The sequence below is a fragment of the Abrus precatorius genome, unplaced genomic scaffold, assembly GCF_003935025.1.
Source record: "Abrus precatorius isolate BTA unplaced genomic scaffold, Abrus_2018 Scaffold11, whole genome shotgun sequence".
Classification (NCBI taxonomy): domain Eukaryota; kingdom Viridiplantae; phylum Streptophyta; class Magnoliopsida; order Fabales; family Fabaceae; genus Abrus; species Abrus precatorius.
This window is the reverse complement of record NW_020874303.1, coordinates 25,475,744-25,495,550: the sequence shown is the minus strand read 5'-3', so window position 1 is coordinate 25,495,550 and position 19,807 is coordinate 25,475,744. Positions and strand designations below refer to the sequence as shown.

The following is a 19,807-nucleotide window of genomic DNA, read 5'->3' as shown; positions in this document are numbered from 1 at the left end:
TCAATGATCATGAACAAAAAATTACATAATCTTAGTATCAAATGATCCTTAATGCCTCATCCAACAAAATTAAATTTTCACGGCGAACATAGAATAGAGCCCCAAGCACCCCATACGAACATATCCACCGAAAATCACCAACTCAAGCTTCATTTCAAATTTCTATACATTGTACCAATCAAATTTGAAACTTCTTAATTTATATGGAACATACTCCCACATAAAATAAAAGGAAAGTATATATAGTCATTGTTTACATATAGCTAGCTATGATTGATTACAACAATAAACTACTTCATAGAGCGATCCTCAGGAACGCTTTCTAAAGCAGGCCTCCAAGAATTTATGCTCCCTCCATTTTCTTCAATCTCAAGCACGCTTTTTTCTCTCAGCATCATATCTCTTAGTAATTGCTCCAATGAAGTGTGTTGTGCATCATTCTCATTCTTATTGCTCAACATCATTTTCAACTCTTCCTTAGTCACCATAAGTCTAATCCTCACAGGAACATTTGTAGAATTAATACCAAGTCTACCTTTACCACCTTTATTATCTTGTACTTTGAACCTTACCTTCTTCTTCATGTTGTCTTCTCGCTTTGCCGTTTTGGACCATGAAGATGTCTTTATATGCTCAACTTTCTTACTTTCTCCATTCTCATCTTGTGTTGATATTTGGTTGTTTCTCATGCAGCAGTTCCACATGTTTAAGCGCTGAACCATTTTAACTCAACAAGGCCAATATAGGGTAGAAGAGAGTGAACCCCTAAATATATACAAAGTGAGAGGAAGAGAAAGCACATGGAAATTCCTGTTGTTACGCCGGGTATTTGAATAAAGAAGGATATGATTCTCTTGCGTGAGATCAACACCATAATGAATTATGCTTTGGATTCCAATTTGTTTCATACTGTGTGAATATTTTACTTGTATAGTCGTCTGTTTAGCTTTAGCATGTGGCGTTTGTTTTGATTTTTATTTATTTATTTGATAATAGAAGAATAGATTAGTTTAAGAATGCTGCATTTGGAGTTTTCCATGCCTTGTCACAGTACAATAAAGAAAAATCCGAACAAACGTATATGTTTTAACATGCCCTTCGAGACACTCTTTATTATTAATTGATATTTTAAAAATTTAAAATACTTATCTCATAAATTAATTGACTATATATTAAAATACATTTTAATTTTTTTTTAAAAATTAACCAATATATTAAAGAGTGTATTTAAAATAATGTATGAAAAATGTCTATTGCTACACTTATACATTTATTGTTATCATTTCAATTTTTTTTATGTAAAATATAATTATAAATCACTTAAAAGAGAGTGATAATAGATATATGAATGTGATGACAGACACATCCAATGTATTGCTAGTATTTTTTTTATTTATAATAAATATATGAATAAAAGTATAGTTCTAAGTTGATGCCCATTAATCACTGCTAAGAAAATGGTACATCTCCTTTAGCAGGAAAGTTGCTAACAAATTAGCACAGCAACTTTGAATTGTTTATCACTATATTATTGGTCAATCTCATACTTTCAGTTGGGGGGGTCAATATATTGCACCTAATTACAAATGGCCGGCCACATTTTCATTACCTATTTAAGAACTAGCACTTCAATTAATATTTTCATCAGAGAACGGAAAAGGAATATTTGGAAAAAAAAAAAAAAAGACTATTGTCTTTGGATATAGTACATTAATTAGCAACCCATTAAGAATAATCAATCATGTAAATCTATGATCACTTGCCTTTTCAATGAGGATGCACCGATCATGTCATTTTGTAATTTCCATTTTTGGTTTTTTAATCCATCAGCATAGCTGAATTTGCAATAAAGGAATGTAGCTTATTCTTTAATTCAATATCCTTGCTACTTAAGGTATAATTTTTTTTTTCCAAAGTTGGAGGTTTATAGAATAAGACGTCTGTAGAAGAGCTTTGTTTATTTAGGTGTATCACTCCTATAAGATTTTTTTAACTTATTTTAATAAATTTTATTGTGAAAATAATTACATAAAATTTCGGACTATAAGTTTTTTATTGAATAAATACTTCGGTAATCTGTTTATCTAAATATACCAATAGGATGATGAATTATTACTTTAGTATTCAATCAGAGACAAATGAAATGCATTACGGTATGTTTGGAACTAAAACATTAAAGGAAAAAAAGGGCAAACTATCTATTTTCAATAATTATTCTTTAATTTGATAATTTTTAAAAATAAATAAAATAAAATAATATCAACATAAAATCAATGTCCTTATCTTTTATTTATTTTTATAAATATCATTAAGTCTTTTAATTTAAAATTCAAGATTTTTCTCTGTTTTTTTAGTAAAAAATTCACTCCCAAGCATAATTAAAAAAATACTCACAATAAAAAGTAAAATTATTTATTAAATGGATCTGAGTTTGAATATAAATATTTAGCTTATAAATTTTTATAGGAATGAATGTAAATATGGATATTTTCCTACCTAACCCACCTTATATTGCACTTATAAGATTAGGTCTCATAGCTTATATTGCACTTATTTAATATAATAATAATAATAATTATTATTATTATCTATTATTAACACACATGAAAAAAAAATTCACTTATAGAAATATTAAAGCTTAAAGGGAAAACAATCCTAAGTTCAAAGGATCGATAAGAAAGTATTTAATGATTTTGCCTAAAAACCGAATTGTGTATCATTAGATATTGCCAATTGCAGCAAAGTATGGTATCTCGATACAAAATTATGATCTTATTATGGTTTAATTCATATGTCAATTGAGAGACCCTGAATCTCATCCATAGTTCACAAATCTCTGAATTCAATGCTCAATAAGCATATTTAAAAACAGTAAACAAACAAGTATCCTCTTTTAATATTTTTAATCTCGAAATTTTAACCTTTAGTAACTTTAAACAATTACAATAATACTATATTATACAAGATCCAATTTTCTTATCCCAGCCCACTAAACAAACTGGAGATCTCACTGGCTCAGGTCTCATGTCAGTAAAAGATTTGGTTCACATCTTAAGAAATTCTGAGTTTTAGAAGCGAAGCAAGGAAGATATATTTTTATTTTAAATAAATATATTTAAAATTAATATTTTTATAATAAAATATATAAATTTAATGCATTAATTATCTATTTATCCTTATCAATGATATATTTATTTTAATTTAAAATTAAAAATATCTTATTTTTCTTTTTCTAAAATTCTCCTTTTAAACATAGCTTAACTATTTAAGATCTAAAAAAATCATTTGATATTAATTTAATTATTAAGTATAAAATATTTATTGAGTTCTTTTTTATATCACTTTAAAAAATATATATATCATCAATATAAGTATTATGATACTATAAATGCTCAAAACTTATTGAACTATGTAATATTTTAATTCTCTATCTTTTTTCTCCCTGCTCACCTATTATATCTTTCTAATTTTCTATTGTTACTAAATAGAATTCTTAATTGTTTCAGTCTTCCCTCAGACTTGTGTACACAATACATGTTCAAGCAATCATCCCCAGTCTTTTAATAATATGGTTAGAGTTATTTACAGAGTCAAAGAATTATAAAGAAACATGGTGTTCTCCCAGTAGCGATAGAAAGCTTGAATAGGAGACAGTGACTGGAATATGGAATGTAACGTGCCCGGAGGTCCAAGTTCTGATTATTATTCTCATTCAACTTTTCACAATATGTTTAGATAAAAAAATGAAAAAAGTTCAGACCTTTTAACTTCTATTTAGTGATGCTGATTGGTGAAGTGTATTCTCACATGAACGTTAACCTTAAAAATGTTATTATTTAATTACTTTATTTACAACCAATATTATTATTGTATATTATAAACAAATTTATAACACGTTATAGATTAATTATTTTACCAAAAAAGATAAATATTGTTTTCGTTTAAAATATTTTATTTTATTAGTATATATCATAAGATAACAAAGTGAAATGTATAGAAACTTTAATACGTTAACGTTTATAAACAAAGTATTAATCTAGCTTATTAAGACTTTATTAATGATCCTAAATGTCAATGGACACAGTTTTTTTAATCATTTAACTTGATAAATATTTAAAAGTAAATTAATGTCAATTAAATGTTTCAAAAACATTAATGTTTAGATAAGTAAAGATTTAATAATATTTACATATTTAAAATAAAAATTTAATTTTAATACATTGTTAGTATACAATTAATTTATATTAATTATTATTATAATTCATATTTTTTACTAATATGATAATTCATGATTAGATGTCAGTATAAATTTTTTAATACTATTCATTTATTTAAATTGAAATTTTAAAATAAATATATCCATATATTACATTGAGTACCGAAATTTATTTATTTAATTAAAATGTTTAAAATAATAGTTAAACTGACAAATTTAGTAATTTGTAAAAAATTATTAAGTGATGTGAGTTGAAGTTTAGGACAGAACTTAGGTATAATTATTATATGTACTATTGGTGTTGTTTTTTTAAATTAGAGTTGAAATTTTACTTTTATAATTTGTGTCAATCTTTAATAATTTTAATGTCAATTTTTATTATGTATATTATTAAGGTGAATTCCAACTATAATTAAAGTATAACAATCATTAACACGTATGATATTGTACTTAAATTTTATCTTCAAATTTAACACACATATTATATATATATATATATATATATATATATATATGTAAAGTAAAGATAATAAAATTATAATCATCTAAATTTTATCAATAATTCAATCATTTAATATTTTTTGTTAAAGAAATCGTAAAATTAGTTGTTAGAATAAAAGTTATTGTTATATAATTTATATCAAATAACAATTATTTGATATCATGTTCACGCAGGTCAATATTAAGCTAACAATTATTTGTTTAGAACATACAAAGATAAAGAGCATTTGAGTCCACTCTCATAGTTATTTAAATTTTTATAAAATTTAACTTTAATAATTAAGATAATGTATAGTGTTAGGTAAATCAACAAAAAATTACATTTTACATCAAATAATCAAAGGTGTAATAATTTATAAATATAACGATATATTTATTCTGTATATTTCTATAATTTTTATATAATGAAACATTATTTTAAACAAATATAAAATGTAAAATAACTAAGATAACTGGTACAATAAAAAGATAAATAATATAATAGATTAAATATATTTTAATTTCAGTCTCCATAAAATTATCATTTCTGTTTCAGTCTCTGTAATTTTAAAAAATAAAAATTATTATTTTGTCCTTAATAATTAGATAATAGCGTGATTAAAAGAGATATTCTCACATGTTAAATTTAACATCACGAGTAACTTTTTTATATAATATTTCATGAGTAAAAAGGAATAAAACCGTTGATTTTTAAAATATAAAAACTAAAATAAAAAATTATCGAGACGTGTGATTTCGAATTCGACTACAAATAGTTTCATAGTTGTTTGCATTATCAATCATAATTAAAGTTTTATTTTAATAATAATATTAAACATAATTTTTTAATAAAATATAACTATAATTTTAATCCATCGTATAAATAGCACCGAAAAAAAAACTTATGAAAAAGTAGTTAAATTTTAAAATAAAAATATAATATATTTTAAGAGAAAAAATTATTTAATCCTAAAATAATAGGATAATGAATTTACCATTAATTATACGAAATGATAACACGCACCCCATTACGTTTGTGTGGTTTGGTGAGTTGGCAGGCAACTCCGACCTATAAATCGTTTAATCCCAGAAAGACTGCGTCCAAGGGGTGTGTGTGTGTGTTGCAGAATCATCAACACCGCACCATTGCATAGCAGAAAGAGAAGGCTTCAACGAATTGCGATGGGTTCAGCGAACAAAGAACCATTGTTAGCGACAAGGGAGAGGGAGACACAGCCACCTAAATCAAAGCACGATTCAGACGGCGAATTGGAGAGAATTCTCTCTGACACAACCCAACCTTTCATTAGCCGTCTGGGACCCGCCACGTGGATCGAGTTGAAGCTCCTCTTCTTCCTCGCTGCACCCGCTGTCCTCGTTTACCTCATCAACTACGTCATGTCCATGTCCACCCAAATCTTCTCCGGCCATCTCGGTAACCTCGAACTCGCTGCCGCTTCCCTTGGCAACACCGGCATCCAAATCTTCGCCTATGGCCTCATGGTACCCACTCCTTTTCCTTTTTTTTTTTTTTTTTAAATTCACTCTTTATCAAATATATTACCACTACTATATTCAATTAGTTTAACAATTTAATTTTTTGAGCGTCGAAATGATGTTTCATTATTGTATTATGAATTTAATTATCATGATGATTAACATTTAATTGCAGTTGGGTATGGGGAGTGCGGTTGAGACGCTATGTGGACAAGCCTTTGGTGCTCAAAAGTTCGAGATGCTAGGCGTGTACTTGCAACGATCAACGATTCTTCTTTCATTAGCGGGTGTTGTTTTGACTATTGTATATGTCTTCAGCGAACCGATTCTAGTATTTCTGGGGGAATCGCCAAGAATTGCTTCTGCTGCAGCACTTTTTGTGTATGGTCTAATCCCTCAAATCTTTGCATATGCTGTGAATTTTCCGATTCAGAAGTTCCTTCAAGCGCAAAGCATAGTGACTCCCAGTGCGTACATATCAGCAGCAACGTTGGTGGTTCATCTTGTGTTGAGCTGGGTGGCTGTGTATGAGATCGGGTTGGGTCTGTTGGGTGCGTCTTTGGTGTTGAGTTTGTCATGGTGGATCATTGTGATTGCGCAGTTTGTGTTCATTGTGAAGAGTGAGAGGTGTAAGCGCACGTGGCAAGGGTTCACATTGCAAGCTTTTTCGGGGTTACCTGAGTTCTTTAAGTTGTCGGCGGCTTCTGCTGTTATGTTGTGTCTTGAGACTTGGTACTTTCAGATTCTCGTCTTGCTTGCTGGCTTGCTTCCTCAACCCGAGTTGGCTCTTGATTCTCTTTCTATTTGGTAAATTTTCTTTTTTTATTTTAATTATTTCGTTCATTTTTTTAAAATTAATATGAGATTGAGTCTCGAGATTTTGACCTTACATGTGTGTGTGTGGATATCTACATGTTTCTTAAGCATATAGGGTTTTACTTGATTGATTGATTGATTGATTACCTTTGCATAGGTAGTGTACGGATTTTTAAAAGAGTTTATGGAAATTTAACCAGCCTTGGTGAGAAAATAACGAGAGATATTCTTTAGGCTGCTACAATACAAATGCACACATATTATCCCCTTTTTAATGGAGATATTCCTTTTCTTCCTTGGGAATTTTGTCGTTGTTTATACAAGTCAATGTAACTTTTAATAATAATTGGATTAAAGGTATACAAGATTCCAAAGACATTAAAGAATGAGAAAAATAAAATAATAAAAAAATGTGAATCATTATACATTTTGTCTTTATTTGATTGAAAAGGGAAATTGAATTTTTAAAATAACTATTTAAAAAGTCCATTATTTTCTTTTCAGTATACAATTTTTAATTTTTCTCATTTTCTTTTCATCCATCCATCATTATGCATGTGAAGAGAAACGTAAGAAACAATGTCTACCGAATTGTTGTTGTTGGCATTATTGGGTTGGGGCAGGACATTCTTTGCCATGATTCATCTTTTGTTTTGTGGAAGATTACTTCAAGCAGGCAGGATAAACTACACGTAGCTAATGGGTAGTTCCTCAGGTAAGAAAATTGACTTAGAATATTTGATTTGTACTGTTCTAGGAACCCAATTAGGCACTTATAACTAATGCTATGGATTTTTGTCCTTTACCAATTTGGACTATCTAATTTTGGGTAAAAAAAGTGTTTGACTTTTACTAAATTTGAGTAATTAATTTAAAATTTAATAAAAAATAATTTATTATTAATGAGCAAGTTTTTTTATATATTTTTCTTCTTCATTATTGATGAATTTTTATCTATTAAATTTAAAATTAATTGTCTAAATTTACTCAAAATTAATGAGACCATAAAGTTAGAGAGCCCATGTGTCCTTCCTTTTCGGGGTTGCAAGGGGTGCAGCACAAAAAGAACAGCATGTTATGTAACTTCCAAGATACAGGTATACCCTTCCTGTTCTGTAATGTCACCGACGTACACAGGCGAGTAAACCTTTGGGTTAAACATGAAAAAACAAAGGTAAGGAAACAAGGGAAAAAGGTTCAGTAGGGCACTCCCCCTTTTACGATGCATTTCGTCAATACTCTCCCTGTTGTGACTTGAACGACGGTGATTCGTTTTTTTTTTTTTAATAATTTAAATTTATCAAAATTAATTTTATCCAAATATAAAATAATCGAATACTTTAAGGTGTGACAAAAGAAATAATGGAGGTTTTATATTTAGTTCACAGTTAATTTGAAATTATTGATGATGCATGTCGTGTCAGACAGACCACATCAGCTATTCTGTTTAATAGTCACGTGTTCCATTAAACTATTAAAGATGACAATTTTAGTGTATTAAAAATTATTAAAAGTGTATCATTATATTTTTTATATATAATTTTTTTTTATTCTTTATAACACTAGTTAACATTTACCTTTCTATATATTACTTTTTTTTTTTCTTATTGCAGTACCACAGTCGCTGGATGGGTGTTCATGATCTCTGTCGGATTCAACGCAGCTGCAAGGTTGGATTTCACTTTTTAATTAATATTCCTTTTAAGATATTATTGGGCTGCTCGAAATTCAATATATAATGTGCTTATCATATAATTAAGTTAAACCGGGAACCTTTTTAATTTTTGACATTTCAATTTATCTTCAACTCATGGACGCCTAACAAAAGATGCTCATGTTTATTGGATGAATATATGGAAAGCACATACATGTAAGCTAATGCTAATCGTTTCATGAGTTATAAATATGAATATGTGAAAACTAATTACAATAACTTACAAAATACGTTGTTTAGAATGAAGGGTTGTTACTTGTTAGATTTGATTTGTAAAAAAGCATTTATATATCTTGAAAACTATCTATTACAAGTAAGAACCTATATTACTTTCCCTGTCTATACTGAACAAGTGTTGGTCTGGCAACAATGCAGCGTGAGAGTGAGCAACGAACTAGGAGCAAGAAATCCAAAATCAGCCTCATTTTCGGTGGTGGTGGTGACATTGATTTCTTTCATAATATCAGTCATAGCAGCATTGGTGGTGCTTGCATTACGTGATGTTATTAGCTATGCCTTCACAGAGGGGGAAGAGGTTGCTGCTGCAGTCTCTGATCTTTGCCCACTGCTTGCTCTTTCTCTTGTCCTCAATGGCATTCAGCCTGTCTTATCTGGTAATTGTTATTTAGTTATTTGAATAATGTCATATGATTTATGTAACCGACCTCATTTTATAGGATAAGACTTAATTATAATTATTTTTGTAGATGAGTAACTAAAATTATACCCAAGAGACTAATGCATGGAATATAAAACATATGGTATATGAATGAAGGGGTGGCTGTTGGATGTGGATGGCAAGCTTTCGTTGCATATGTAAACGTGGGTTGTTATTATGGAGTTGGCATACCATTGGGTTCAGTTCTCGGCTTTTATTTCAAATTTGGTGCTAAGGTATGTATATTGAGAATGTCTTTCATATGCACTTTCAGCATACGATTTTTTTTTCAGTTCTATAAACTGAAAAAGCAGCATTGAATATTTAAACATATACATATTTAACTTATTTCATATGTTCTTATGTTTAAGTTTTAAATAAATTATATTTAATTTTACCGCAATTGGCTTATTTGTGGCAGGGAATATGGCTTGGAATGCTAGGTGGCACAACCATGCAAACAATTATTCTAATCTGGGTCACATTTAGAACAGATTGGAATAAGGAGGTAAAAACACAAATTTGCAATTATTTTATTTCCATGATACTATGCTCGAAAATAATGGGGAATTTATTGTTACTGCTTGATGAGAATTTTCTTCATTGTAGGTTGAGGAAGCTGCCAAGAGGTTGAACAAATGGGAAAACAAGAATGAGGAGCCACTTCTAAACTGAAGAGTAGAAAAATTTATTTTATATAGGGGCTAGAGAGACAAAAATTAACCCTATTTAATTTTTAATCGAAACCATTATTCAATATAATTATTTTTACTAATTCGGTTAATTAAGCGCTTTCATGCATCTTTTCATTTCTATTTGTCAACTAGCGCATACTATAAATTTGAATATGTATTTTTTAAGGCAGAGATATCTCATATTTTGCTTTATTCCTATGTTTTTCCTCTCTAAGTATTATCTACTGATACTTTAAAATTAATTCTTTTTTTTACTTTTTAAAAAAATTGCCGCCCCCCCCCCCCCCCCCAAATAAATAAATAAATCTACTTACATTTTTTATTTATTTAAATTAATTATAAATATTTATCTTTTAATTTTTACATATAAAAATACACATGCAGAATCCTTATCGGTTACAATCATTTTACAGTTCCGTATCTGTTTGTATACTTTTTTTTTTATAAAGAAAACTTCATATATTTTTGTCAGAAAATATAGGGCTAGACCCAAAAAAAGTTTGTCTGGCTAATCTGAATTCAATTATAATGGATCATTTGAAAAGGAAGTTTAAGCCCATATATAATTGTGGGCTATAGTCATGTTAGTATCATGCGGACTATTACAAGATAAAACTCAGCCACGATTTGGAGAAAATAATTCAATGAAAATACATTATGATGCGTTAAGAAATAGTGTTTGATTAAGTGATTTTTTTGATAAATTATTTTTAAACCATAATTTATATTATAAAATTTTACTACAGTAATTTGAAAATATTTTATTTTAATGAGATATATTAAGAAATTTATTAAAATAAGTTAACAATAACTTGTTCATGATTGTTAAAGTTTATTTATTACATTAAATAAATAAATTTATAATAAATAATTTTTTTAATAAAAATTACTATCATCAAGTTCTTAATCTTATTCTTAAGGATAAGATTAATATTTTTTATAGATAAAAAATTAGAGCAATTTTTAAACCAAGTTAATAACAGTTTGAGTGACAACAAAACCGATAAAAATTTATGTATAATTTTTCGAAAATCAAAACTGCCAATAATTCTTTCTCATGTGTTATATCACCATTTTTTATAATATTTTATTATGATATATTTAATTTTAAATTGTTTATTCTGTAGTTTCAAAATAAAAATACAAAATGGGAGCCTGCACTTAGATAACAATGGACTGCATATAAATCTTAATACATACTTTAAGTATAATAAATAAACGAATTAACGAGTGAGGTTTTGTTAAAAGCGACTTATAGTTATACATATGAAAAAAAAAATGCTAAGAAAAATGATATCGATTTGTGTAATTTTCCATCTTGAAGAGGAATAGAATTCAATATTCATTATTCAAGTCAACTGTCGACTCAATGATAGCATTGACGCATATTAGAAAAATTGACTTAACAATAGGTTATGTTTGGTACGGGTTTTTTTAAAGAAAGGGATGATATATTTTTTAATTTTAAATAAAAAAATATATATTATTTATAATAATAAATACATTATTAATATATTAATTTAAAATATAAATTTTATTCTAAAACATTCTTTTTTCAACTCTGTTAGGGTACTTGTCTCCATCCTCACTATTGATTCTCAATATCATACACCCATGACAAGTGTTTTTATATTATTTTAATTATAATCTTAAAATAATTTTATTATAAGTGTTTAATGATTAAAATTAATTAATATTAATCAATAAACAACATTACAAAATAATATAATTTTTTTCCTTTAATTTTTCACCTAAACAGATCAGATCCATATCTGTCTGACTATCTTTAAATTCGTCACATGCTAAGCATGTGAGCGACCCCTCACTTTAACTATCTCCTAAAACAACTCTCCCATGCTTCCCCATCTATGGACTATTTTTTATTTGTTTTGAAGGAAAAAGGATAAGCATAGACAATTTTTAAATTATTCAATATAAAAGAAATATAAAAATGAAAAATTAAATAAATAGAAAACTATATCTTTGTAATTTAATACAATATAACTATTTATAATGAACTCTTCTTTTTCTATACTTACTAAGAAGAAAAGAGATGTTAGAAAAAAAAAACTTTCTTTAATAATAATTAAAATTGTGTATTCAAATTTAGTATTATAGTAATTATATTATTATTATTATATATATAAGATTTATTTTACATTTCAACACTTATATCTTTTAATAATTTTATATAAAATACAAGATTATTTAGTTTATTATTAATATTTATTAAATAGTGTAAGTGATTTAAATTTTTATATATATTAATAAACTAGTTGTTATTATTAAATTGAAACGAAATATTGGGATGCGTGTATGGGATAAAATATCAAAATAAAATTTTGGAGAAAAATGGAATTGTTTTGATTTGTTGATAGATTTTGTATACATCCATGGAGATGCGAAAAATGATGTCTACTCGAGGAAGTCAAGATCATCCATACATACGCTGTGTTATATACCAATCATTTATGTGTCCCCTTGTCATTCCTTGGGATGAGCCTCGTTTTCACACTCTGCTCATATACTTGCAATTACCAACCAACCACCATTTTTCATTCAATTACTCTCCTCTTACACTGTCACCGCCACCTTTTTTCACCCCCCTCATTAATTAAACTTCATCCGAGCAACTTTTTGCTGATAGGACCTTTTCTCAACTATACTCATGAAACTGTAATCTTTGTTCTATTTCAATCATGTTTTGGCGGTTTTGGATACTGGGCATGGCCAAGTTTGAGTCTTTATGGTGAAAAGTTTGGTGGGTGGCTTGAAATTGGAGTCAAGTATGAAGCAGCTTATGATTTTGCACCTTGTAACATGGAGTTGGGTATTCCTCCTTTGTGGTATTGCTCACAGCCAAAGGCCTGCCAGTGTGAACATTGGTGCTGTTTTTGCTTTCGATTCGGTCATAGGTAGAGCTGCCGAGGTTGCTATGGAAATGGCTGTTTCTGATGTGAATGCAGACCCCAGAGTTCTCAAGGGAACCAAACTCAACTTGATCAAGAGGGATGCCATGTGCAACGCTTTTCTAGGATCCATTGGAGGTGACAACCGAGAACCTCTTCACTTTTTTTTTTCCTTTCATTTATTTGTTATTTGTTTTATAAATTCAGCAGATTATTTAAGAAGACAGATTTGCTAATTATTTAGTGTATGACACAAGTTGTTTTCTCACTCTGCTGCACTGGTTTTATTATTACTCAAACTTAACTTCATGAACTTTGCCTATTGGATGTATGGGTTGTTTGTTTTTTAGTTGGTGAATCAATTCTCACTTTCTAATGCAAAACACAAGTTTCAATAGAACTCTGTGATTCAGATTAATTTATGCACGTATCTCAATTATATTCAACGGCTCAAAATCACTTCTATTTAGCTTTAAACCAATTGGACACGTAAAAGATTTCTAAATTTAAATTGAGTTAATGTAATGTAATATAAGCCAGTATTTCTCCTAAAATAAGTGATTCCAAACATGCTACATTATCTGAACTGAATTACATATTGTTTTTATACAGCTTTTCAAGTACTTGAGAAAGGGGTTGCAGCTATAATTGGTCCACAGTCGTCTACTGTAGCTCATACGGTTTCTCAAATTGTTGATGCTCTCCAAGTTCCTCTTATTTCATATGCTGCCACTGATCCAACCCTGTCTTCCCTCCAATTTCCTTTCTTCTTTCGTACCACACAAAGTGACTTAGAGCAAATGACTGCAATGGCTGATCTAATTGACTATAATGGATGGAAAGAGGTCATTGCTGTATACTTAGACGATGATTATGGAAGAAATGGAATATCTGCTTTGATTGACCAACTTGACAAAAGGAGGTTAAAAATTTCACATAAACTTCCTTTGAGTATTCAGTTTGATCTGGATAAAATCACTAGCTTGCTCAATCAATCCAAATTGTTTGGACCTCGTGTTTATGTTGTTCATGTCAACCCTGATCCTAGACTGAGAATATTTTCCATTGCTCATAAGCTTCAAATGATGGCTGATAATTATGTCTGGCTTGTCACAGATTGGCTTGCTACTACACTAGAATCGTTATCCCCGGTGAATCAGACCACTTTTGATGTTCTCCAAGGGGTAGTTGGTCTTCGGCAACACATTTCAGATTCAAGAAAAAAAAGAGCTTTTGTTTCTCGATGGATAAAAATGAAGAAAGAAGGTGTGGTAAATACTAGTTTGAATTCCTATGGATTTTTTGCTTATGATGCAGTTTGGGCAGTTGCACATTCAATTAATATATTCATCGAAGTACACAAAAATATTACCTTCTTGCTTCATGATAACTATAAGCAACCTCAAACTGAAGGAACTGGCATTCAGCTTGACAAGCTCAAAGTCTTTGTTGGTGGATCTGATCTGGTCAACATATTATTACGATCAAATTTTACTGGTGTGAGTGGTCAACTTCAGTTTAATTCAAACAGAAATATTGTAAGCGGTGGCTATGATGTTATCAATATCAATCAGATGGCAATTACTAGGGTTGGTTATTGGTCTAATTATTCAGGATTTTCAGTTGTACCCCCTAAAGTTCTCACAGAAAAGGAACATAACAAGTTTTCTCAAGATCAGAAGCTTGGAAATATTAATTGGCCTGGTGGAAAGACAGAAAGACCACGTGGTTGGGTGATTGCTGATAATACCAAGCCACTGAGAATTGGAGTGCCAAAGAGGGCAAGTTTTGTTGAATTCGTAACTGAATTGCAAGGTAGTAATCAAATTCAGGGGTACTGCATTGATGTCTTCAAGAAAGCCCTTGCGTTTATCCCATATGAAGTTCCTTATGTATTCAAGTCTGTTGGGAATGGTAAAGAAAATCCCAATTATGATGCACTTGTGCAAATGATTGCTGAAAATGTAAGTGAGGCACACACTGAAAAATATATATTTGCAAAATTAGTTAATCCAGGCTTTTATAAGTTAACATAAACTCCTTTGCTGAAGATGGCTGACATAATATTATGTTTTAGCTTACTCAACAGTTTGTACAACTTTACCTTAAAGATCTTTAAGATTAAAAAATTTCCTTTCCTTTCCTCTTTTTGTTTTTCTGGGTGGAGTAGCATGTGCAGAAAGAAGGGAATAGAAATTGAAAAATTGTAGTTGGCATTATTGGTTTTTATTTGGAGTGTTGTTTAGTGTTATCCAGTATAAGATAATTCACTGAGGTTCTTTATACTGGGTGCCTACTTTACATTTTTTACTTATTTGCATGTTGGATTTTTCATAACCTTGTTTATGCTTGAAGTTTGGTTTAGGTACTTGATGCTGCTGTTGGAGACATTGCAATTGTGACAAACCGTACAATGATTGTGGATTTTTCTCAGCCTTTTGCATCATCTAACCTTGTTATAGTGGCTGCTATCAACAATGCAAAAACGGATAGTTGGGTGTTCCTCAAACCATTTACAGCAGATATGTGGTGTGTCACTGCTGCATCATTCTTGATGATTGGAGTGGTTATATGGATTCTTGAGCACCGAATAAATGATGACTTCCGTGGTCCTCCCAAGAGGCAACTTGTGACCATGCTTATGTAAGTCTTTCTAGTAAATTTTATGCAATTTTCCCGTTTAATTTTTTTTCTGTTGAACTGCTATTATAAGTCAAACTATGACTGGTAACTCTGTGATTTGATTACCTTTTAGACCTAGCTTGGTGAATTTGATGTAGCTGTTTGTACACCACTGTTTATCTTGTGTTTTATATTTTAAATCCGTGCTGTCGTTTGTTTTTCAGGTTCAGCCTCTCAACACTGTTTAAAACAAATCGTAAGAAAGCATAAACCTCTTAAACTATACTTATTTTGTTCTTGTACTTAGACCTGAGTATGTCATTCTCTGTTGTCAGTTTTACATCAATTTGCATAAAACTGTATAGACCATACAGTTTCAATGTAAAATTGACGACAGAAGACATACAGGATTATGCATCTTTTCTTTGGTTTGCATAATTATACTGGTGAAGTAGTGATATTTGTGGGATCTGCATTACGCTTTCTGATAATCTTTTACTTTCTCATGAAATCAGAGGAGAAGACAGTAAGCTCACTTTCTAAAATGGTGATGATAGTGTGGCTTTTTCTATTGATGGTGATCACAGCTAGCTATACAGCGAGCTTGACCTCAATTCTTACAGTGGAGCAGCTTTCATCACCCATCACAGGAATCGATAGCTTGATTGCAAGTAACTGGCCTATTGGATACCAAGTAGGATCATTTGCTTACAGCTATCTGATAGATAATCTTTATGTACAAAGATCAAGACTTGTTTCCCTAGGCTCCCCTGAGGAATATGCTATAGCCCTGCAGAAGGGACCACATGGTGGAGGGGTGGCAGCTATCATTGATGAGCTTCCATATGTGGAGTTATTTCTGTCAAAAGAAACTGATTTTGGTATTATTGGACAGCCATTCGCCAGAGGCAGTTGGGGATTTGTAAGTGGCCATACATGATTATAATAAAGTGATTGAAATTTCCCCACAGTAGTGATAATATAGATAGTAGAAAAAGCATGCTTACATGTTCTAAATCCTATTTAGAGGAGTCATCTTATTTCAACAAGTTATTCAATATAACTTACTAGATTAAGCTCTTTTCATTTATTCCAGGAAGTTTTATAGTCAAACATATGATATAAGTCTTTGTATAGAAAGAGCTTACTGAATAAGTACTTAATTATCAAACACACCCTTAATCATACCTTGTCATTTGGTTTTGAACAGTGGACATTGTGAAATATTTTAGTTATGTCTATATTTGGCATTTCCTGACATTTCACAACAATATATCAGGCTTTTCAAAGAGACTCTCCTCTTGCCTTTGACATGTCTACCGCAATTTTGAAACTCTCCGAGAATGGAGAGCTTCGAAAGATACATCACAAGTGGTTCTGTAAAATGGGTTGTCCTGAAGAAAGGAAAAGCAACTCTAAGCCTGACCAACTTCACTTGGTTAGCTTTTGGGGTCTATATCTCTCATGTGGCATTGTCTCTCTCGTTGCAATGGTGGTGTTTCTGCTACGAATGATTTGCCAATATGCTCGCTTCAAACAAAGACAAAAGGATATTGCTGCTTCATCCTCAGAACCATCATCAAGCACTCCTTGTTCCCAGGTTGTTGTTAACTTCTTTAACTTCATTGATAAGAAGGAAGAGGCCATCAAGAAAATGTTCACTCAATGTGACAATGTTCACAACACCAACTGAGATGAATATTGTGTTGCAAAAGAGCTCAAATTTATAGATTCAGACAATGCTGTCACTCGGGTTGTTTGCTTTTAACATGACTATATGATATGTGATGGCACAATAGTCTCTGTATAGTGACAATAATGATAGTTTTGTATATTATTTGTAGTAAGTGCTAGTGTTATACTAGTTTTTAGTTTATTTTTTTTTACAAGGTCATGCTGTTTAATATGCTTTACTCAAATCAACTGTAACATATCCCCATGTTCCAACCTTAGTGTAATTTGATGAATCCAACTTAGATGATTTCATCCTTAAGTTTGTTACAAAAATTTTATGAAACAGAAAATGGTGTCATCTAAAATACTCGCTAGTTATTTTAAAACTAAAGTCCATTTTTCTAGGTGAAAGACCCTTATAAATTGAGTTTTGGAAAATGAAGAAATTTTTTATTTTAAGTTTTGGAAAGACCCTTATATTTAACATTAATATTTTTAAAATAAAAAAATTAATGTATTTATTATACATTTATCATTCTAAATAATATGTAATTTTCTTAATTTATTATTATTTTTCTTTTCAAAAACTCCCTTTAGAACAAGTACTCCATTATTAAGAGTTAAAAACAGTGAAAGTTAGCATCATAAGCATGAGATCATGAATATGAGGGAATCATGGGGTAACGACTAAAGCTGGGTGAATTGTGGACTTATCTATGAATGTGAAGTATGCACATCTACATGAGTCCCCACAGGTCGCCTGACATTTCAATCGTGCTTTTAGTTGACTAGACAAAACTTTCTTTTGTGCCCCTTTCCCATCATCTTTCTTCCACATACGTAATTACGTATATATTATCTTGTATTAGTTTTAATTTTTCTTATACTTGACTTTTCAAAACCATTTTAACTGCTAATGTAATTGACAATTAATTTTAAACACCTTGTTATTGATTTTAAGACGTGAAAAAATGGAATAAAGTTTCAAACGTATCTATTATTTATTATTAACTTCACCTAAATTCTTCGTTTCGTATTCAAAAATCACGAATTTGATAGCAGGAATTCAAAATTAATTACTAATGATATTGCCAGTCAGAGAAAATTTACCTTTTAAAAATGCATTTACCTTGAGATAAATTTAAGTACAATATAATTATTTTTGAAGGGAGAAAACCATATTTTTTTAAAAAAATAAAGAGAAATATTATTTAATTTAAAAATTATTATATTTTTACATCGATTTTCTCCTATATTTAATTATAATATCTTCTTTTATCATTTTATTCTTTTTTCTATCATATTTCTTACTTTTTATCTCTCATCCTTTTTTTCCCCTTGCTTTTCTCTTTTCCTAGCTCATTTCATGGATGTTCAATGATATTTTTCAAAACATTAAGACGACCGATATAACTATTAACCAAATTTAAATTTAAATTATTCATTTATAATTACACGTTTCAAATTTTACATTCTTATTCCACATAACTCATTCTTACATTTGTTAGGAGAAAAAAAAGAAAGAAAGAAAAAGTAACATATCTTTGACTATTCTTAAAGTTGAAAAAAAAACGCCATGTAATGGTTATTCCGTCGCCACTCAAATGTGTGTATCAATAATTGAATTGGAATTGGAATGTGCCCACTCAAAATAATGAAAATTGATCCATGTTAGGATTTTATTTATCAAGTCCATTTGTTTGTGAGCCATCCACTTCTTTTCTCCTAAGCAAATGTACAAATCAACTTTAATTAAAAAAGCAAGCACATTAGTGTTAAATATCTTCGAAGAAATTGAAAAAGGAAAAGAAAAAAAAAGAAAGAAAGATGCCCAAATTTAGAAGCCTATTGGTCGGAATGACTGTCATTAGTGCATTTTTTACGATAATTACTTTCGAAGAAATAATTATTCTTTTAAAGCTTCTTAGAAAAGATTTTGCTTAAAATGCTTTTGAACATAAAAAAGAAGCTAATTAAATATACAATTAATTCTTCAAACAGCCATACAACCATTAAAATCAATGCGGGAATCAATTCCTTAATAATTAAATATTAGACATTTCTTACAAAGCAAGACAGATTTAAAGTTCAACCAAAATGAAAGTTTAAGACATTCTAATGGTTAGAGAAGGATATTTATGTTTGACCCATAATATTAATATTTTAAACCATGATGCTTTCTAATTAAACATTAAAAATATTTAAATATAAAAAATGAGTAAGTATCCAACACATGTTAAATCAGCAGAAGTTTAGCGGACACGCATTAAGAGTTTCATAATCATCCACTAGAACCAGCTTTGGCTAAATGGGAATATTTAGCCAAAATGAGTGAAGATAACAGAGTAACCACAAACAAGAGAACACATTGATTCTTTTCATATTTTTCTTTTTAAAATATAGTTTGTTAATTCACTATTGATTATTTTAAGGACGCTTGCTCGCAACGTTTTTAATTAAGAAAAATATTTTTTAAAAAATTTTAGTTCCATATGTGTTTATTTCTTCAATAGGAACAACGTTAAA

At 29.6% G+C, this 19,807-nt stretch overlaps 3 protein-coding genes across 4 annotated transcripts; 2 read left to right on the top strand and 1 right to left on the bottom strand.

The window, feature by feature from the left end:
- Positions 1-290: 290 nt before the first annotated feature.
- On the bottom strand, positions 291-704 carry LOC113856546. The gene has a single exon (XM_027488401.1). It carries the CDS (start codon positions 702-704, stop codon positions 291-293), a length of 414 nt encoding a protein of 137 aa, XP_027344202.1.
- A 5,011-nt stretch (positions 705-5,715) lies between these two features.
- On the top strand, positions 5,716-10,126 carry LOC113853897 (protein DETOXIFICATION 40-like). Its single transcript, XM_027484591.1, has 7 exons — positions 5,716-6,199; positions 6,369-7,000; positions 8,623-8,679; positions 9,099-9,337; positions 9,499-9,617; positions 9,803-9,889; positions 9,991-10,126. The coding sequence occupies exons 1-7, from the start codon at positions 5,879-5,881 to the stop codon at positions 10,054-10,056; spliced, it is 1,521 nt and encodes a 506-aa protein (XP_027340392.1). The 5' UTR covers positions 5,716-5,878; the 3' UTR covers positions 10,057-10,126.
- A 2,365-nt stretch (positions 10,127-12,491) lies between these two features.
- On the top strand, positions 12,492-17,621 carry LOC113853896 (glutamate receptor 3.7-like). 2 transcript variants are annotated; one of them, XM_027484590.1, is made up of 7 exons: positions 12,602-13,123; positions 13,598-14,251; positions 14,399-14,949; positions 15,351-15,628; positions 15,832-15,863; positions 16,123-16,529; positions 16,887-17,449. In XM_027484590.1, exons 1-7 carry the CDS (start codon positions 12,823-12,825, stop codon positions 17,298-17,300), a joined length of 2,637 nt encoding a protein of 878 aa, XP_027340391.1. In that variant the 5' UTR covers positions 12,602-12,822; the 3' UTR covers positions 17,301-17,449. The 2 variants fall into 2 exon arrangements, with proteins under 2 accessions (XP_027340390.1, XP_027340391.1); XM_027484589.1 differs by having other exon boundaries at positions 12,492-13,123; positions 13,598-14,949; positions 16,887-17,621.
- Positions 17,622-19,807: the final 2,186 nt, after the last annotated feature.